This window comes from Diceros bicornis, chromosome 1 (genome assembly GCF_020826845.1).
Source record: "Diceros bicornis minor isolate mBicDic1 chromosome 1, mDicBic1.mat.cur, whole genome shotgun sequence".
NCBI lineage: Eukaryota > Metazoa > Chordata > Mammalia > Perissodactyla > Rhinocerotidae > Diceros > Diceros bicornis.
This window is the reverse complement of record NC_080740.1, coordinates 51,006,177-51,028,553: the sequence shown is the minus strand read 5'-3', so window position 1 is coordinate 51,028,553 and position 22,377 is coordinate 51,006,177. Positions and strand designations below refer to the sequence as shown.

The 22,377-nt window shown below is 34.9% G+C and overlaps 1 protein-coding gene across 2 annotated transcripts in view; it reads left to right on the top strand.

Annotated features, from left to right (window-relative positions):
• Window positions 1-21,399, top strand: part of FNIP1 (folliculin interacting protein 1) — a 133,708-nt gene extending 112,309 nt beyond the window's left edge. For both annotated transcript variants that reach the window (XM_058540016.1, XM_058540007.1), the window contains 5 exons: window positions 1,836-3,255; window positions 4,075-4,243; window positions 12,323-12,520; window positions 16,305-16,420; window positions 18,639-21,399. In XM_058540016.1, the coding sequence (XP_058395999.1) occupies window positions 1,836-3,255; window positions 4,075-4,243; window positions 12,323-12,520; window positions 16,305-16,420; window positions 18,639-18,717 (1,982 nt within the window). In that variant the 3' untranslated portion in view covers window positions 18,718-21,399. The remainder of the gene's footprint in view (window positions 1-1,835; window positions 3,256-4,074; window positions 4,244-12,322; window positions 12,521-16,304; window positions 16,421-18,638) is intronic.
• Window positions 21,400-22,377: the final 978 nt, after the last annotated feature.

Below are 22,377 nucleotides of genomic sequence, written 5' to 3'. Positions count from 1 at the left end.
CTAAGGCTCTGTGCAAAGAGCTTTAGAGGGTATAAAGATCAATGATATCTAGTCCTTGCCCTCAAGAAGTTGGTAGTATAATACTGTAGGTAATATATATGTGGGCAATAATAATTCAAAGAAGAACTATAATAGAAATGAAAAGTTCAGTAAGGAAGCTTACTTGCCCAAGAGAGGATGCTTGGGTGGTAAGCTTTGGACTGGCAGAGATACAGAGGGAAGGGAAAGTACAGGCATACCTCATTTTATTGCGCTTTGCTTTATTGAGCTTCGAAAATATTGTGGTTTTTTACAAGATTCTCCACCAGCAAAAAGATTATGATTTGCTGAAGGTTCAGATGGTGGTTAGCATTTTTTAGCAATAAGGAATTTTTTAATTAATGTATGTACATTGTTGCTTTAGACATAATGCTGTTGCACACTTAATAAACTACAGTATAGTATAAATATAACTTTTATATGCACTGGGAAACCAAAAAATTCGTGTGACTCACTTTATTGTGGTGGTCTGGAACCGAATTCACGATATCTCCAGGGTATGCCTGTGAATAGCATGAGTAAAGGGGTCTAGGTGTTAAAAGTGCTGAGCATATTCAGTGGTCCAGTTTAAGTAGTCCACTTTAAGTGGGACTTTGGGTGAATAAAGATGAAAAAGGGTAACTATAAGAAGATAAACCTGAAAAAGTAAAGTGGAACCAGTCATGAAAGACTCACTTGCTGTGCTAACGCAAGTGCAATTTATTTTGTAATTAGTGGGAACCTTGGGAGTAGTTTTGAACAGTGACATGATGGTATTAGAACCAGTATCTTAGCCAAAGGAGAAAATTTATCATAATACTGTGTATAGCATATATTTATTTGAGACCTATTTATGTTTGTTCCTTTAAAAATTGTGAGGTTTTTGTAAAGTAAAAATAGCGGTTTTTAAATGTGTATACTGACAACTTGAAGAAAATTGAATTAAATTAAAGTTAATGACTTTATATTCTCCATTGTTAAGTGTGGTTTTTGGCACCTGTTTCTTTGCTGGTTTAGTTTGAGCCCTAGTATAAATATACATTTATATTGACATTGATAACTCCTAGATCCTCCTCCTTATTTTTTTTTAATGTAATGGCCGTTCATATCTAGTATGGATACAAAAGTGAAAATGAACCACATGGTTAAACATGTTGCTCTTTCTTTTCCTCTTAGTCTTGATAGGTCTCACTCTTCCTGCCCTTTATGGTCTATCCTGAGTACCCAGCCCTCTAGGGAATGGAAGGGAAAATGAGCTTTTAAAAACATGGGAGCTAGTGTGGGGTCCTGGGTGGGGCAGCAACAGTTAAGGTTCAGGGATATGATTTAAATCAAGGAAGGTTAAGTGTGTGATGTGACTACTCGAGCCCTGCTCCATTCCACCACTACCCCCTTCCTCTCTTTGCCCCCAAGCAGATACTGTGCTTTCTCTTATCTGCATTGGATGCAGCTACAGAATCCTTTTGCACATAGCAGTTCAGGCAGTACTCCTCCACCCAGGTGAAGTGCTCTGCCTGGGGCCTGGCACAGAGAACATTCTTGGTAAATGTGACCTTCACAACTGACTCTTTGCTTGTAGTTTCAGAACCACAGTAGCTGCTTAAGGAGGAAGCTAGAAAACCTCTTTGTCACCTTTCTCTTTGGTTAAGGCCATTCATCTCATCTTACTCTTCTGAATAGTCACTTACCTGTGAAAGAACTAAAAGTAAAACCTGAACTAGCTCTCATACAATAAGAGCAGGTTTCTGATAATTGAAAATAGCCTGTTTAGCTGCATGACTAGAGGATGTGTCCATTAACTGATTTTTCCATTGCAGGGGACTTGTATGGCGCTATTGGCTCTCCTGTACGATTAGCGAGGACTGTGGTAGTTGGCAAACGACAAGATATGGTCCAGAGGCTGCTTTATTTTCTCACTTATTTCATAAGATGCTCTGAACTTCAGGAAACCCATCTTTTAGAAAACGGAGAAGATGAAGCCATCGTTATGCCAGGCACAGTAATTACTACCACTTTAGAGAAAGGTGAAATAGAAGAATCTGAGTACGTGCTAATCACAATGCATAGAAACAAAAGCAGTTTGCTCTTTAAAGAATCAGAAGAAACAAGGACTCCTAACTGTAACTGTAAATATTGCAGTCATCCACTCCTTGGGCAGAATGTAGAGAATGTTTCACGACAAGAGAGAGAAGATATTCAAAACAGCTCTAAGGAGCTGCTAGGAATTTCAGACGAGTGCCGAATGATTTCTCCTTCTGACTGCCAAGAAGAAAATGCTGTTGGTGTTAAACAGTATAGAGATAAATTAAGAACTTGCCTTGACGCTAAGTTAGAGACAGTTGTTTGCACAGGATCTGCTCCAGTAGACAAATGTACATTGTCAAAGTCAGGCTTAGAGCCAGCAGAGGAAACATGGCAGAGTGAGGAATTGCTGGATTCAGGTAATCACACAGGCAAAGTGTTGAGATCCACAGGAATGATTGTGGAAAAAAAACCTCCAGATAAGCTTGTGACTGCTGCATTTTCTTGTGAAGGAACCCAGACAAAGGTTACTTTCTTGATTGGGGATTCTATGTCACCTGACTCAGATACTGAACTCCGGAGTCAGGCAGTGGTGGATCAGATTACGAGGCATCACACCAAACCACTGAAGGAAGAAAGAGGGGCTATTGATCAGCATCAAGAAACTAAACAAACAACTAAGGACCAATCTGGAGAATCTGATATACTGAACATGGTTTCTGGAGAGCCCTGTGAACTTCCCTGTTGGAATCCTTCAGACCCAGAAAGCATGAGCTTATTTGATGAATATTTTAATGATGATTCAATTGAAACCAGGACTATTGATGATATTCCAGTTAAAACAAGTACAGACAGTACAGAGCACTGCTGTATGTTAGAGTTTTCAAAGAGATTGTATACAAAAGATAACAAACAGAACGATGAATTTTGTAAATGTATAGAAACAGTTCACCAAGATTCATGTAAAACCTGCTTTCCTCAGCAGGACCAAAAAGATACACTCTCTATTCTTGTCCCCCATGGGGATAAAGAGAGTTCAGAGAAAAAAATTGCTGTAGGACCTGAATGGGACATTCCAAGAAATGAAAGTTCGGATAGTGCCCTTGGGGATAGTGAAAGTGAAGATACAGGGCATGATATGACTAGACAAGTGAGCAGTTATTATGGAGGAGAACAAGAAGATTGGGCAGAAGAGGATGAGATACCTTTTCCTGGGTAAGTAGGAGGTTTTAACATTAATAATAGGCTCTATATAAATATGTACCATTCTTTTGTTTAGCTGGTTTCTGAAGGTTGGTAGTAGTTAATATAAAAGTAGAGATCATTGTCCTGGACAAATTCTCTTTTATTACTATGTGCTCTTACTCATAGGGAGGATTAAAGGCTAACCCCCCCAGGCATCCCAGAAAGGCTTTACAAAGGTGTTGGAGAAAAGTTTGTTGGTACGTAGGAGATTCCTTACCTGCTTAGGAGCGTTCAAGCTATTTAGGAGTGAATTATGCCCCCAAAAAGGACCTATGCTGAACCTGCAACTAGGAAGAGGTAATCACAGAGACGGTGGGAAATGATTAGAAATAACCATTTGGCCAAGACTAAGAGGAAAACAGGAAATGTATACTCTGGGTCAAGTATACAAGGAGAAGATTCGTACTTGAGAAATGTTATATACCAGGCTTTGGATTTGTGAGTTATTTAACTACTTTGTTTTAGATGATGATTTTCATAATCTGGTTGTAGCAAGAATGTGTTACATATACAAGGGACAGCATTCCTAAAGTCTATTATGAAAGATTTATGCTCACCTCATTACGAATTTGTTCATTAGACCCTCTTCCCTGGATAAGAAAGAGGAGTATTTTGTGGTCTGATTGAGCAGTTAAGCCAGTTTTTACTTAAGGATGATTTTACTCTAAGTATGTTTTATAGAAAATGATGGTACTGGAAATATGGACTAGTAGAGTCCAAAAATTTGTTTATTGGTAAAGTATGTTTATTATTAATTAGGTATGCCTTCTTTTGGGACCTTTCTGCCAGGTCAAAGTTAATTGAAGTGAGTGCCGTTCAGCCTAACATCGCCAACTTTGGGAGGTCCTTGTTGGGTGGCTACTGCTCGTCTTATGTGCCTGACTTTGTTCTTCAAGGAATTGGGAGTGATGAGAGGCTCCGTCAGTGTCTGGTGTCAGATTTGTCTCACGCTGTGCAGGTGAGTTACCTTCATTGCTCTTGAATTTATTTAGAACAAACTCTGTTAACCAGTAGTACCCAGAATTGCCTTATATTTTTTATCACACTTCACTGTATAACACAATCATTGTTCTCTGAATCCATCACTTCATATATGTAAAGTATATAAAGTCTGTATTTATATTTTATATGTATATAAGGTATTACATATAATACCTGCATGTTTGTACCTGTCACCATGAAAGCAAGTAGAGCATTGCAGGAATCTATCGAAATGGAAATCTGGAATACAGAAAGTATTGTATGTATTCATAGATGTTCATCTCTAGGTTATTTATAATATCAAAAAAAAAATGTGAATGTTTAAATGTGAATGGAATTATTTTCTTAATTTCATTTTCAGATTGTTCATTGCTAGTAAATAGAAGTACAGTGCTTTTTATATTTTGATCTTATAGTCTGCCACCTTGAACTCGCTTATTATTTCTTGTAATTTTTTGTGTGGATTCCTTAGGATGTTCTACTTACAGGCTGATGTCATCAATGAATAGACAATTTTACATTGTCCTTTCCGGTCCGGATACTTCTGTTTCTTTCTTGCCTGGTTGTGTGGGCTAGAACCTTCAGTACAATATTGCATAGAAGTGCTGATAGTAGACATCCTTGTGTTTTTCCTCATCTTACGGGGAAAACATTGAGTCTTTTGTTATTATGATGTTAGCTGTAGGATTCTTACAGATGCCCTTTATAAGGTGGAACAAGTTCCCTTCTAGTCCTAGTTTTTTGAGTTTTTTTGCCCCCTGCTTTTAAATCATGAATGGGTGTGGGATTTTGTCCAATACTTTTTCTGTGTCTATTGAAATCATCATGTGGTTTTTCTTCTTTAAATTATTAATGTAATAGATTACATCAATTGATTTTTAGATGTTAAACCAACCCTTGTATTCCTGGGATAAAATCCCACTTGGTCATGATATATAATCCTTTTTATATGTTGCTGGATTTTATTTACTAATATTTTGTTGTGGATTTTAGAGTCTATATTCATGAGGAATATTAGTCTGTAGTTTTCTTGTGATGTCTTTGTCTAGCTTAAATATCAGAATAATGCTGGCCTCATAGAAGGAGTTGGGAAGTATTTCCTCCTCTATTTTCTGGAAGAGTTTCTGGAAGATTGGTATTATTTTTTCTCCAAATGTTTAATAGAATTCACCAGTGAAACCATCTGGGCCTAGGCTCTTTTTAATGCGACTATTTTAAATTGCTAATTCAGTTTCGAGATATAGATCTGTTCTGATTTCTATTTCTTCTTGAATCAATTTTGATAATTTTTCTCTTTCTAGGAACTAGAAAGACATTTAAATGATGTAATTTGTTGGAATAAGGTTGTCCTTAGTATACACTTATAATTCTTTCAATTTCTTTAAAGTCATTGGTTATGTCTCCTCTTACATTCCTGATTTTTGTAATCTATGTTTTTCCTTTTTTGTCTCCCTCTAACGGGTGGGGGATTCTCCAAAGAAGACTTCATTCATGGCTTGACTTCATCAGTAGATATTTTTGGCCCATATGCATCAAAGGTCAGCAAGCTATGGGACAAGTAGGCCTGCTTTTTGTACATAAAGTTTTATTGCAACATGACCACACCCATTTATTTATGTACTCTATAACTGTTTTCCTGCTTCAACTGAGACCTTATAGCCCCTAAAGCATAAAATATTTTCTGTCTGGCTCTTTACAGAATAAGTTTGCTGGTTCCTAAAGAAAACAACTTTTGTTTTCATTGATTTTTCTCTGTTTTTCTGTCTTCTATTTCATTGATTTCTATCCTCATCTTTATTATTTCTTTCCTTCTGCTTGCTTTGTGTTAGTTTGCTCTTTTTATGGTTTCTTAAGGTGGAAGCTTAGGTTATTAATTTGAAATATTTTTTGTTTTCTAACAGGCATTTTTGTGTAAGTACTACTTTAATGGAATCTCATAAGTTTTGGTCTGTTGTGTTTTCATTTTCATTCACTTCAAAATATTTTCTAATTTCCCTTGCCATTTCTTTGACCCATGGGTTAGTTAGAAGTATGCTGTTTAATTTGCAAATATTTGTGGAATTTTAAATTTACTGTTATTGTTAATTTCTAAATTAGTTATTTTGTGGTCAGAGAACATACTTTGTATGATTTCAGTTCTTTTAAATTTATTAAGACTTGTTTTATGGCCCAGCATATGGTCTATTTTCCACATGTGCTTGAAAAGAATAGTTGGCTGTTGTTTGGTGGAGTGTTCTTTAGCTGTCAGGCCGAGTTGGTTGATAGCTTATTCAAGATTTCTATGTCCTTGCTGATTTGCTGTCTAGTTGTTTAATCAGTTATTGAGAATAGGATATTGAAGTGTCCAGTTGTGGAATTTTCTGTTTATCCCTTTGATTTCATATATGACTTTAGTAATTTTTTTAACAAAAACTTCTCCTTTCCGCAACCCCCCAAAAAGCGTTGAAAAGGAAATGGAGAAATCCAACTGGGAAATCATGGGTGAGAAAATATAGCTCATTGAGCAAGCAGTCACTTAATTGTTAGCAAAAAACGTTTAAACCTTTTATGTCTGTAGAAAATTACCTAAAATTGTAAATTTTGGTGTTTTATTATATAGTAGAGAAATTATAGCAGATTTAGATAAAAACAAAGTTTGTAAAGAAAACATCAAAACTCATGTTCTTTATATTTAAAAGTTATTTTGCTCAACCTTTTAACACCAATCAGATAAATATTTACTGACAACCTATGTTCTGAACGTAGTGCTAATACTCCAAGGGATGTATAGATGAAAAAGAAATAGTTTCTAACCTCAAGTTATTTATTTAGTAATGGAGAAAATAAGGCAAATATTGTGAATAAATGTAGTACACAACGTGTGAAAAAATAAATGCCTGAGGAGAATACTAATAAGTAATTTAATGCTTCAGGGGAAGAATTTATATCGGTTGATGGTGTTTGTCCTTCAGAGTGAAGGAACCATTTCTCTTTTTTTCAGTTCTGTCTTCCCAGTGCCTGACATAGTGCTCAGTAAATATTTGTTGAATTACTTGGTTAGGAAATCCCATGTGGGTCCTTTTAATGCTCTGTTTATCCTCTTGTCTTTCTTTACATCTGATCTTAGTCACTCAGTCTCTTTTTTCTTCCTCCATCTGTACTCATTACCTCACACAACGTTCTGGTGTTCTCTCTGAAAGTTTCGCATTGGAAGGGGTTACTGTCTCCTCTCGTGGCCTATGTGCCAGACACTTAAATGTAATACCTCACTTAATATAGTAATCCTTTGAGGCACCTGTTTTTATCATCCCTGTATTTCAGATGTAGCATAGAGAGATTTTTAAGTTACATAGATTAGGGAATGGCAGAGGTAGAAATCAGTCCTGATCTGCCTGTTCTTAAGCTGTGCCCTTAAGCTTCTGTGCTCTACTGTCTCTAAAACAGATGAACAAAGGTTAATACAAATACAAACAGAAAAATTAGCATTGTAATGCTTTTATCATTATTTTCATTGTGGTAAAAAGAAAGACCTTTTTTGTCTTTTGCCCTCTGTTTTAGTAACTGGCTTTCTAGGCCTACCCTCTCATATTTTCATTTCATTATGTAAGATATTTTATTATCAAAGAGTTTTACAGAAAATTTTGAAAAATGAAAGGTAAAATACCAACCTTAATCTCTACGCTAACAGGTTGTTGAATTTTTTGCCAGTCATTTTTTCCTATTCATATATAAGGTTTATTTTTAATGGTTTTAGTTATTGTGTACTTAAAATTTATCATCATTACATTTAACATGAGAACTATTTTTTATGTGCCTACATGGAAAAACATGTAGGAACTTTTTAATACATAAATACTGAGGATAGTACTTTTTTAAAAGAGATAGTCTTATTCTCCTGAACTATGTTAGTGGACTGTCTTTTCTTTTTCTCCCCAGTTTTTAAGAAAGTCTTATTTTTCTTATTACCAGATGAATATATATTCGTTATATAAAATGTTGAAATGTGTAGAAAGCTAAACAAAATTTTCCTAACTCTGCCATTCAGTGGCAGCCATTCTTAATACAAAAACAACTTCTAGTCATGATGAAGTACATGGCGTCTGATAAAACTCAGACATGGCCACTTACTACTTGTGTATCCTAAGACAAGATATTTAATCTAACAGAGCTTCAGTTTCATTGCCTATGAAACGATACTGATGTTTGTATACCAGACTTATATTGTTTGATGTTTTATATATATTTTAGGCATTCTGTGCCTTGTATCTTCATTATTCTTCTGTATGTATGTATATATGTTTATGTGTATGTATACACACTACATATATATATATAAAATTGAGGCCTTTTATATATATACATATATATTTTTAATATATACACACATGTATTTTTATATATGCTATATACATATATATAGTTTTGGTAAGTTTTCTTGAAAAACTTTTAGATTTGCCATAATTTCCTTACTATATAATAAAACACTAAAATTTACATTTTTATATATATACACATATGTATTTTTTATATAACTATACATATGTATAAAATGTGTATCTGTGTGTATATACACGCTATATATGGTATTATATTTACTGTTTTGAATTCTTTTTTTGTCACTCAACAGTTGATATAAGAGAATTTACCCATATTATTAACATACTTTGTAAACATTGTTTTTAATGTTTATTGATTATTTCATGGTTTTGTCGTATGGTTTTTCTCACCTTTCTCCTATTGCTCGACTTCTGCATACATCATTATGTTGTGTATGTTGTACATCTTAAATGAATACGATGTTATATGTCAATTATATATCAATAAAACTGGAAAAATAAATAAAAGTTGATCTTCTCTCAGCAACTTCCACCTATATAATACAGTATTATTAAATATAGTCTCTATGATGTACATTACATCTCCAGAACTTATTTATCCTATAACTGGAAGTTTGTACCTTTTGACCACCTTCACCGATTTCCCCCACCTCCCACCTCCATCTCTGTCAACCACCAATCTGTTCTCTGTTTCTACAAGTTTGATTTTTTTAGATTCCACATGTAAGTGAGATCATACAGTATTTGTATTTCTTTGACTTATTTCACTTAGCATAATGCCCTTAAGGTCCATCCATGTTGTTGCATATGGCAGGATTTCCTTCTTTCTCATGGCTGAATAATATTCCTGTGTGTGTGTGTGTGTTTGTACCACATCTTCTTTATCCATTCATCTGTTGATGGACATTTAGGTTGTTTCCGTATCTTGACTATTATGAATAATGCTGCAGTGAGCCATGGGAATGCAGGTATCTCTTTGATGTTCTGTTTTCATTTCCTTTGGATATATACCCAAAAGTGGAATTGCTGGATCATATGGTAGTTCTATTTTTAATTTTTGGAGAAACCTCCATGCTGTTTTCCATAGTGTATGCACCAATTTACATTCCCACCAATAGTGCACCAAGGTTCACTTTTCTCCACACCCTCATCAACACTTGTTTAAGTTGAAATTTTGTCAGATTAGGACATTGCATATGACAATCCATTGAATGAAAACAAGCAATTTCAGAATGAGTGACTGGCACTGCTCCTGAGCCGCCTTGTTTTTTAACAACTTCTAAAGTGAGTTTTATTTGAATTATTTTTGAATGCAAACTTGGAGTTTAGGCCCTTCTCTCTTGGGAGACTATTGACTTGGGACCATTATCCTTTTCCTTACCAAAAAATGGCTCTGATAGATTTTGGTTTGATAAACCTTTTAAAATATTAGCCACATACCTTTTGATTGAGGAGCTCTAAACTTAATTTCTAAAGTGGTTTGTAACCCTGTAAACAAGGTATATATCATAGCAATTTCCCTGTTATCTGTTTAGGCATTTCCTTGTGAGGAAAAAGGGTGGACCTCCTTTATAATTCTCATCTCCTAAAGATGCCCACTGCTTTTCAAAGTAGTATTTACCTTTAACAGTATGTTTTTCCACTTTGGTTATTTGATCATACCTCCTGTCTTATTTTTCTTTTATAACCACAGAGATACTTACATTAAAATACATGTTCACGATTGTGTTTCTTAAAAATGTAAGCTATACCTTACATCTTTAGATGTATATACCATTTCCAAAATTATACTTCAGTAATTTAGTTGATGAATAGAAAAATATTATATCCTTGGTAAGAGTTGAATAAATTTTATAAAAACAAAAATAAAGTTTAGAGTTCCATGGAAAGTCTTCACAGTGTATCTTTCCAGGCATTTTCTTTGCCATTGTCTTCTTCCCCAATTTTCAGTATCGTTTTTTCACAAATTTAGTCACATACACCTACTTCTCTCTCTGAGTCTTCTCATGATATTCCCTCTTACACAATTATCCATATTTCCCTCCATTTTTCACCAGTAATCCTATCCATTCTTCAATGTCATATCCCTATGTCTCTTCCACTGTAAAAGTCCCAGTCACACAGAACTCACTATTGCCCTCCTCTGTTACCCCAATACTTGGTTCCTATTTTGTCTGTTATACATACATCTTTTTATAGGTGTATTTATTTCTGTCTTCTTCACTGTGAGCTTTGTTGTCTTTGTTTCCTTACCATCAAGCAAAAAGCTTTATTCAAAGGGGTTGTTCATTAACTGGGCAATCAGATATCCTTTGGAGGGGGGGGTACCAAACCTAAGTTTATCCAGAAGCAAACTTACATTCTTAGCTATGTAATTGTGGTAACAGAAAAGTTCAAAAGGAAAAAGCCATTGTGTTCAAGTATTTCAAAGTGTAGTTTTTATCTCAGTCTTATTGCTGCTGTTCCATATGGCCAGTGGTGAAGAAATCCTTACGTTTCCAAATACAGAAATATGTTGAAGTATTGAACATTGTAGAGCCATCATCTTTTTCTGATAGTGGTGCTATGTATTTAATTGTCAATACTGGTTTTTGTGTGTAAACCATGGGAAACCAAGGGCACAGCCATTTGCCTATGGTCCTTTTATCAGTATATCAGTAAAAATATTTTTCATTATGCCTTAAATTTTCTAATTATAAAAGTGTAATTTAGGTAAATGCTGTGATAGAAATTCAGACAATATAAAGATACACAAAGCAAAGAGTAGAAATCCTTCTTCATACTCTTAATATTCCATACTTCTTCACAGAGATCTTCATGATAAAGAGTTTGAGTATTTTTTTTTTTTTTTTTGTGAGGAAGGTCAGCCCTGAGCTAACATCCATGCCAATCCTCCTCTTTTATTGCTGAGGAAGACTGGCCCTGGACTAACATCTGTGCCCATCTTCCTCCACTCTATATAGGATGCCACGACAGCATGGTCTGACAAGTGGTGCTTCGGTGTGCACCCGGGATCTGAACCTGCGAATCCCGGGCCACCAGCAGCGGAATGTGTGCACTTAACTGCTATGCCACGGGGCCGGCCCCTGCGTATTTTCTATACATTTTCATTTAGATATAGATCTGAATTTTTAAAAACGTAACTGGGATATAATGTGTCTGTGTGTATAGTGACTTTTTTTTCCCATTTAACCATCTGTCTTGGAGAGTTATGTTAGTACCTATTGATTTTTGTTCTTTTTAATTACTGTATCCACACTCTAGGTATACGTCTTGGTAAACAGAAAAACCTAGCACACGTAAGCAGCAAGGTACTTCATGTAATCAAGGGATAGCCCCTGAGGTGCTCAAATGAATGCTTGACAGGTTGGGATAGTTAGCACAAAACCTTAACAGTTGACTTGTTCATGTGAATTCCTGTCCTATCTATTTTTAAAATGTTTAGCTCTTTCAAGGTAAAAAACATTTTCTTCCTATTGCCTAGCACATAGTTGGCACTCAGTAAATTCATCAAACGAATGAATGATCAAAAGACTAGTGAAAGTTAAGTTCTGGATTAAAGAATACAAAGTTCTGGTAACTAATCTGCACTTAATAATGATTTCTATAAGATATTTTAGGATATTTGTTATTGAGTTAATTACCTATTCCGTTCTCCACCGTCAAGGATTCTTTGGCAGTAGCTGTCAGAATTTAATATTCTTTTATTCTGAAAACTTCAATTTTTCTTTTCTTTCCAGCATCCAGTATTGGATGAACCAATAGCAGAAGCTGTCTGTATTATAGCAGATATGGATAAATGGACTGTTCAAGTGGCCAGTAGTCAGAGACGAATGACAGATAATAAATTGGGAAAAGAAGTATTGGTTTCCAGTCTTGTTTCTAACCTGCTTCATTCCACTCTTCAGCTTTATAAACATAACTTGTCTCCAAATTTTGTAAGTATGTGTAAGCCTTAAGTTACTTTGAGCACTCTGATAGGTGACTCTGTCTAGTATGTGCCTGCATTGAATACTATTGTTAGCTTCATCATTGTTTTCCTGAAAGAAGGTGTTATGGACTGAATGTTTCTATTCTCCTAAAATCTGTATGTTGAAGCCCTAACCCCCAGCGTGATGGTATTTGGAGATGGGCCTTTTGGAAGTAAATAGGATTAGACTAGGTCATGAGAGTAGGGCCCGCATGATGGGATTAGTGGCCAAAGAAAAAGAAGAAGAAGAAGAAGAAAAAGAGGAGAGATTGCACTGTTTCCACCATGTGAGACACAGCAAGAAGGCAGCCATCTGCCAGCCAGGAAGAGAAATCTCACCAGAACCTGACCATGCTGGCACCCTGATCTCAGACTTTCAGTTTCCAGAACTGTGAAATAATAATTCTCTGTTGTTTAAGCCACCGCGTCTGTGGTATTTTGTTACGGCAGCCCAAGCTGACTAAGACAGGAGATGTGTAGATGTCTATATATTCTGTGATTTCAGCAGCCAGACTTTAGTGCCTGACCAGTATCGTGTAAGGTGTGAACATGCAACGTCCCCAAGCTTTGTGCAGAATGCCAGTGCATTCTAGACCCTCATTGTCATGTCAGGACTTTGAATGGTCCCTCATCATAATACTGTTAACCTCTTACTGAAGACATCATTTACAACTTTCAAAGTCTTTGTTTTTCTTGTTAGGAGAAATATAGCGTAGTTAAAAACTACTATAGATCATCAACATGATAGAGTCCATATATGACAAACCCACGGTTAATATTATACGCAATGGTGAAAGACTGAAAGTTTTACCCCTAAAATCGGGAATAAGACATGAATGCCCACTTTTACCACTTCTATTCAACACGTTACTAGAAAGTCCTAGCCAGAGCAGTTAGGCAAGAAAAAGAAACAAAAGGCATCTAAATTAGAAAGGAAGAAGTAAAATTATGTCTGTTTGCAGATGACATGATCTTATATGTAGAAAGCTTAAAGATTCCACAGAAAAACTGATAAAGCTGGTAAACAAATTCAGCAAAGTTGCAAGATACAAAATCAGCATGCAAAGATAGTTGCATTTACATACACTAGCAACGAACATTCAATTAAGAAAGCACTTACAATAGCATCAAAAGAATAAATTACTTTAGGAGTAAATTTAACCAAGGAGGTAAAAGGCTTGTACACTGAAAACTATAAAATATAGCTGAAAGAAATTAAAGAAGACATAAATAAATGGAAAGACATCTCATGTTCATGAATTGGAAGACTTAGTATTAAGAGGACAGTACTCCCTAAAGTGTAGAATTCAATGTAATCTCTATCAAAAATCACAGTGACTTTTTTTTTTTTTTTTAAGAAATAGGCCTATGCTAAAATTTGTATGGCATCTCCAGGGACCCTGAAGAGACAAAACAATCTTGAAAAAGAAGAACAAAGTTGGAAGACTCATACTTCCTGATTTCAAACTTACTACAAAGTGACAGTAATCAAAATAGTGTGGTTCTGGCATAAGGACAAACATATAGACCAATAGTATATTAAAAAGAGCCCCAAAAGAAACCCTCACATATATGGTCAGTTGGTTTTCAACAGGGGAGCCAAGCCCATTCAAAGGGGAAGGGAGTCTTTTCTACAAATCATGCTGAGAAAACTGGACATCCACATGGAAAAGAATGAATTTGTACCCTTACCTTATGCCATATACAAAAATGAACTCAAACTTAAATCTAAACTTAAACAAACCTAAACTTAAGTGCTAAAACTATAAAACTCTTTGAAGAAAACATAGGAGATAATCTTCATGACACTGGATTTGACAGTGATTTCTTGGATTTGACACCAAAAAAAGCACAGGTAAAAAAACAAAAGTAAAAATTAGATAATTGGACTTCATCAAGTTAAAAACTTTTGTGCATCAGAGGACACTATCAACAGAGTGAAAGGATAACCCATACAACGGGAAAAAAATATTTGCAAATGATATATCTGAAAAAAGATTGATATTCAGAATATATAGAGAACTCAACAGCAAAGAACTCAAAAAATGGACAAAAGACTTGAATACACGTTTCTTTAAAGAAGATATATAAGTGGCCAGTACGCACATGAAAAGATGTTCAACACTATTAGTCATTAGGAAAATGCAAATCAAAACCACAATGAGATACCACTTCATACCTATAAGGATGGCTTTGATCAAAAACACCAAAAATAAGTATTGGCCAGGATGTGGAGAAATTGGAACTCTTGTGCATTGCAGGTGGGAAAGTAAAATGGTACAGCTGCTTTGGAGAACAGTTTGGCAGTTCTTCAAAAAGTTTAGCATTGTATTGTCATGTGATCCAACAATTCTACTTCTAGGTTTATACTCAAAACAGTTGAAAGCAGGGACTCACACAGTTGTACCATCATGTTCATAGCAGTTTTATTTGCAATAACCCGAAGTTGAAAACAACTCCTTTCCATCAACAAATGAATAGATAAACAAAATGTGTTACAATACGTAGAATGGAATATTTCAGCTGTAAAAAGGAATGAAATTCTGATACATGCTACAACATGGATGAACCTTGAAAACATTACGCTAAGTGAAGTAAGCAAAACACAAAAGGACAAATATTGTATGATTCCACTTAAATGAGGTATCTAGAATAGGTAAATTCATAGAGACAGAAAGTAGATAGAAGTTACCAGGGTCTGGGAGAAAGGAAGAGATGAGGTGTTACTGTATAATGGGTACAGAGTTTCTGTTTGAGATAATGAAAAAAAGTTGTGGAAATGGATAGTGATATGGTGGCACAACATTGTGAATGTACTTAATGCCACTGAATTGTATATTTAAAAATGGGTAATATGGTAAATTTTATTATGTATATATATGAATTTTATTATATATATTCTGTAAACATTTTCTTCTTCACCTAAGGCATTTTCAGCCTAAGTGAGCATTATGGGAAAAATACACACCACAAAACAATGAATGTGCCAAGAAATCCATTCAGCTGTGTTTTTCCAAGAAGAAAATCGATTTTTATTAGGAGCTTCAATAGCTGATTTTCATTGGAAAGGAATACTCTGCAAGAATTTAGTGTTTTAATACCTGAAGCTCATGTTTCTTCCTCAGACATATACACATAGCATCAGTTCGCATGAAAAAATCACATATTTTAGTAAATTGGGCAAGTTAATTGACAATAAAGTATATGTGTTTTAGTTTTTAATGTTCCAGTTTAGAAATATCTCTCTTCTAGTATGAACCTACAGAGCATTCTCTGTGAGCTATTGCAAACTTTTTTTCTTTTACTCTCCACAGGAGAATGCATCCTTTTCTGTGTAAATACATTTGAAATGTATTGATTTATAAGAATGTTAAATTTATCAAATTTGGAATAAAAACATATTTTTTAAGTTCTGGAAATGGATAGTGGCAATAGTGGCACAACATTTTGAATGTACTTAGTACCTCTCAATTGTACACTTAAAAATTGTTAAAATGGTAAATTTTATATTGTATATAATTTACCACATTAAAAACCCCCAAAAGTGTGTAGAATCTACATCTTTGATATGAGCTAGAAAAAGGTTTACACTTCTTTAGCTAGAATGACATGCTTTAAAAATGTGCTCCAAATTTTAGTTTATGTTGGAATAACTAAATTGAGTTGTCAAATACATGATGCTTCGGAATTTGCCATCACTTAGAGTTGGAAACCATTTTCTGACTTGGTTCTTGGTTCCCTCCTCACTGCAGTGTGTAATGCATCTTGAAGACCGGTTACAGGAGCTATACTTCAAGAGCAAAATGCTGTCTGAGTACCTGAGGGGGCAGATGCGTGTTCATGTCAAGGAGCTGGGAGTGGTTCTAGGGTATGTTCATGGTTTCTTTTCTGGCTTTTCTGTCTCATTGCACTGTCTTTCAGCAAGGAATATTCCTCAGAATTGCCTTTTTTCCTTTTAAGTGTCTTTTCCTGTTAGAAGTTGGACACTGTTATCAGTTGGGTTGCTCTATACCATATAAACAGCAGATCCCTGGGGCCGGCCCGGTGGTGCAAGCAGTTAAGCACGTATGCTCCACTGCGGCAGCCCGGGGTTCCCCGGTTCGGATCCCCAGCGCGCACTGACGCACAGCTTGGAAAGCCATGCTGTGGTGGCGTCTCATATGAGGTAGAGAAAGATGGGCACAGATGTTAGCCCAGGGCCAGTCTTCCTCAGCAAAAAAAGAGGAGGATTGGCAGATGTTAAGCACAGGGCTGATCTTCCTCACAAAGGGAAAAAAAACGTAGATCCCTGTCTTTCACTGATCTGAAAGGCATTGTCCCTTGTGCCATTACAGTAAATTGAGAATCTAGTCATATAAAAATGGAAATCTGAATTTTTATCTTAGAAAAAGTAAGTAAATATTCATTTTCCTTTATTAAATATGTTGTCAACTCATCATTCCCAGCATCTGTGCTGCCATTCAGACGAGCTGATTGAAGTAATAGCGTTCTGGGGATGTTAGTACATTATCTACATATTATTACTCCTTCCCCATTATCTATATATCATGTCTGTCTACTCTGCAGTTATTCCTGGGAAGAAGACAGTTATCTGAAATGCTAACTGAAGGAGGAACAGGAATTTGGTGGGAGGCAGCATTGTATAGCCCTTTTCATTATATTCTGTGGTCATTTTCCCTGTGTTCTGTGGCCACTTTGTGTGTGTGTGTGTGTGTGTGTGAATTATCTCTTGAAATGCTAGTTGAATAAATTAAAACAAGCTACAACTTTTGTCTAATTCAGCTTTTATGAAGGGAGAGAGTCAACATCAATGGGTAGCTGCTGTATGTCAGAAACCAAATTAAATTCTTGTATTGATGTTATTCCTTATCATCCAAATTGGAAACAGTTAATGTCTTATTTTTTCTTACAGAATTTTGTAATGGATAGGATAAAAATATAAATTGGTTTATACTCTATATATCATCGTGCGGCTTGCCTTTTAATATATCTTGAATGTTTGTTCATACGAGGACATGCTGATCTGTCTCATTATTTTTAATGACTGTATAGCATTCCATTATATAGTGGAATTTAGGTTATTTTCAGTTTTTTGTTATTACAAACTAGTACTGGAATGAATATAAATCTTTGAAATTTGTAGAATAAATTCTTTGAAGTAGCATTTTTGGTTAAAGGGCATGTGTATTAAATTTTTTTGTTGTCGTTGAGGAAGATTGGCCCTGACCTAACATCTGTTGCCAGTTGCTGGGCTCACATCTGTGCTAGTCTTCCTCTATTTTGTGTGTGGGATGCCACCACAGCGTGGCTTGATGAGCCATGTGTAGGTCTGTGCCCGGGAGCCAAACCCACGAACCCTAGGCCGCCAAAGTAGAGCACGTTAATTGAACCACTACGCTGCTGGGCTGGCCCCTTAAATTTTTGATAGATACTAATAGTTATTTTGATAGTTAGTGGTAAATACTATCCAAAAAGTACCAGAATAAATTCTCACAAACAGCAGGAAGCTCAGTCTTTCTACTACTGGCTATTATCAAACTTTTTAATCTTTGCCAAGTTATTGGCTGAAAAATGGATCTTATTTTATTAAAATTTATTCTCTAATCATGAGTGAGTCTGCATAACTTTTTCCCTGTTTATTAGCCATTTTTCTTTTCCTATAGGTTATTTGTGGTAGGATGTATTTTTAAGAAGCTTTTATTACTTCTTTTCAGTATGTCTTATTATATAGAAACATTTGTATTCAAAACAATATGGATGTACACTATTATTCTATTATTATATATATTGTATTTCTTAGACATTTGTCCCTTGCCCTGATGCATGGTCCATCAGCAGGTCAGTGAAATGCTTTCTTACATCCATGACTTTGTTACCATTAGGTTTCAGAGGCTTTCTTTTTTAAAATCTTTGATTCTGGTTTTTACTTAATGAAAAACTTCTAACTTTCATTATTCCTTTTGGCTGGGTTGGCCTAGGTCCTTGGCTGCTGAGATATGGTACTTTACAGGTAGCAGTCTTTGCCTGTGGGACACTTGTCCTCAGTGCAGACAGCCTAAATGAGATTTTGTTTTTCTTTATTTCAGGATTGAATCCAGTGATCTTCCTCTTCTGGCTGCTGTAGCAAGCACTCACTCTCCATATGTTGCTCAGATACTCCTTTAACATAAAGGTTGTTGGAAATTAACTTTGGTGGAAAGTTAAGTAAAAACCAAGGAAGCAGACACAACATGCATTTTTGATAATTTTTTTCCCTGTTAGACTTCCATCTGAATGAGTCAGCCACCTGAGTATCCTGCATTGCAGTGCATATTATGTGATGGTTGGATGACTTTTTCCTTTTGACTGGACTTTTGGGTGGTGGTAGATTTTTAACCAAGTGAAGCTAAAATAGCATAAATAATTTTGGGGGAAATCATTTGAAAAGGCCAAAGTGTAACTTAGAAATTTATACAAAATGAGTAACATTGAGGAATTTCATATAATCACTATGATGTTGCCACAACTCATAAGTAGCAACAGATGTCTCATGATTAAATGGCTCAGAAATAGTCATTCATTAGTTTTAATCCTTTATTTCTAAGGTTCAGAGATCTATAAAACCTTGATTATTTGTGTTTTGCTTTTCAATTCAAAATAGCTAATTTCTGGGTATTTCTCAAACTGTTTTAAACAGCCTAATTATAATAAACTCAGAATAATGAGTGTAAATGTATGTTATCCACCCAAGTGTACATATGTATCTATTTTTTTAAAAAAGCAGAGGTAGAAATATAAGATTGGTAAACATGCCTTTTAAAAAAAATATTTTCAACTGGTATTAATTGTATGTAATGTTGAAATGTTACTTCCTGGTGATTTTTCTGTTTCACACACCCTAAAATATAAGTAAAGCCTATCTTTTTCTAAGGCTGAGGAATGTAGATTCCCAAAATAAGAATACTACTTTATACCATTTTTTTTGTTTATAAGTATAAGCTAATTCTTATAAATGTTAATATTTACATATTTGCATCTAATTTAATAAATGAAAATTAGGATTAAAAATTGCACCAAAGCATTGGCAAAAATAATACTATTTTCTTTAAAAGTGCTCAGGTAGCTGAGGCCCTTGCTTTTGGTATCAGCGCCTCTTGAACCCATAGGAACTGAAGATTTGTTTCACTGCTTCAAAATATTCAATTTACACTAATAGAACTCATTAACTCTTAAAATTATTCTCTTCTCTAACAGCCTCTCCTTTCCAAAAGCTAATTTTTTTCAAACATTATTGTTTTTGTATATACTGTAGAGTGTTGCTTGTGAGAAAGGCTAATATGGAACCAAACTCTTGTAAGTAATGTAAATAGAAAGACGGGTAGATAAAGTTTTCAGTATGCTCTACTACCTCAGTTTACTTGAATACTACGTTATGGTTTATTCTTTACTTATTTGATCTAAAATACTTTTAATGATAGATGTGAAGATGTTTTCTGCTTTCATGGACTATTTTCATCATAATTAATTGATCAGCTTTTAAATAAGAAAACCACTTGCTTATTCTATTACTAAATACATTTACTGTATAATACATCCATTCTTGCTGTTTAAACTTTTAGTAATTAAGGAAGACTTCTGTGGTTTGTTTAGTCTTTGACCTTGAATTTATAGCATTGGGTCACATTTTGCCTTGTTCTTTATGTATTCAAGAAATCTCCAACTAGACAAGAAATGGTTGTTTTAATGGAATGTAAAGCTGAAATTGGTGTGCCTGCAATCAGTTTGGCCCCTGTGTCCTATCAGCTGGTCCACTTAGTACCTGAGTCTCCCATGGATGACTTGCTGCCAAAGAGTGTTTTTGAATATATTTTCTTTGGCTTAATTTTCTTATTCCATTTATTAACGAAATTCTTCTCTCTTTTATTCTTTGGAATTCTGTGAATCAATCTCTTTGGCAGAATTCAGAATATAGAAAAGTTCATATGTAGGCCAGTGTGCATTATTTTTTGATTGTAGTTCAGAATGATATGTAGCAGGTAGATAATGTCTGTTTTTGCGTGTTTTCTTTTTTGAATTAATCATCAAACTGTTCACAGTCCTATCTATTTGAAATCTCTAATAAATTATCATTTAGGAAATCTAGTCTTCAATAAATTAAGGCTCATGCTACTGTTATTCTTAAAACTAAGCTTTGCTCAGAAGGAAAAGGCCTGTAGTTTCTTATAGAATCATTAATCCTTATAGGATTCCTGAGTTTTGTAATTCCCAACCCTTCTGTAGTTTCTATTACCTTCATCATAGTCATTCTTTCCCTACACAAAGCCCAAGGAATGAGCTGCTACTTTAAAGTGTGATCATTATGATGAATGTGAAAAGAGTTTTGGCCTGTTTGAAATAAATTTTTCAACTTATGGTACAGACAGATATGTGTTACATATGAAAAAAACCTGTTTGTTGCAACAGGAAATGAAAAAGGGATCTTTTACGTTATAGATTTAAAACTAATTTTTCCTTGTATATAAACAAATTGGTTTGATTTTAAATATTCCTGGCTTTTATTAATATGTCTTAATTTTGAGTTTGAAAATGTTAAGTGCAATAAACAAACTAGCACAAATTTCATTATGTTGCAATTGGCATACACTGGGGATGATCACTTTGAAAAAACAGATTTTACACATTACCTACTTCTGGTAGATGTCTTTACGAGATTGTTCTGCTTTCTCTAAGTTATTAGATGGTGGGATATGTAAAATGTACATACTTGTTCCTGTTCTGTATACATTTCTCAAATGTACACCTGTATTATAATAACCTCCCAGTTCTAGGGGAAATTTGTGCAATAAATACACATGTCAATTTGATGGATGATGTTGGTCTTTCTTTCATGTGTTAATAAGGTATATGTAATGTCATGGGCTGTGGTGTCAGCCCACCTGGATTCTTTTCCCAAGTGTGACACTTCTAGGCATGTGACCTTGTTCATAATGTCCTTCTCTAATCCTAATTTTTTGTATTGATAATTTAGTAGAATCTACTGTATGAGGTGGTTATGAAAATCAAGTGAAACAATGTTAAGAATTTATCTCAGTGCATGGCACACCCCAAGTGCTCAATAATTTTTGGCTGCTACTGTTACTAGGTAGGTAATCTGTCCTGGCCCCCGCCTATTGTGGGGAGAATTTAACGTATATTCTTATGAATGAAAACACAGTAACAAGAAAATATTGGAATATTCTTATATTTGACCTAAATCTCATGATAACAAATTGAAAATTTCTTTAAATGCTTTTGTGAAAACAAACTGTAAATCATTTAAAACCTAGAAGAAGCCATCTAAACCTGTTAAGAACATGATATCCAATACAAATTACTATTAACTTTATAATTAAACAAAAAGTTGGCCAGTTGGTTTAGGTTCTACTCCTGGTTTGTTCACTGATTTTGCATGTGGATCTGAGCAAGCCCATCCTTTTCATCTGCATTGTAGGGAAGTCAGCTCTTCCATCGATCCTTAGTGCCTCCTCTGCAGCAGTGATTCAGCCTTGAGTAGGCTGTTGGGAAGCTGCCTTACTCAAGCTAGGTTGTTTTCAACAGAGTTATGCCAGGAAGCAGGATTAGATCATTGGGTGTTTGTAGTGTCTGTTTTTGTATCATTTTACACGTATCACTCTTACATTTGACCAAAGAGAATAAGTCCACTGTTTTAAAGCAGAGAGGAAGTATCAAGTATTTAGGAAGCATCCATCAGATATTTTAGAGGTTTATAATTGGTGCCTGTGTTTATAAGTGCTGTTCTCTCATATAAATTTAGAGAAATCTTGCAACATTTCTGAGATGCATAGA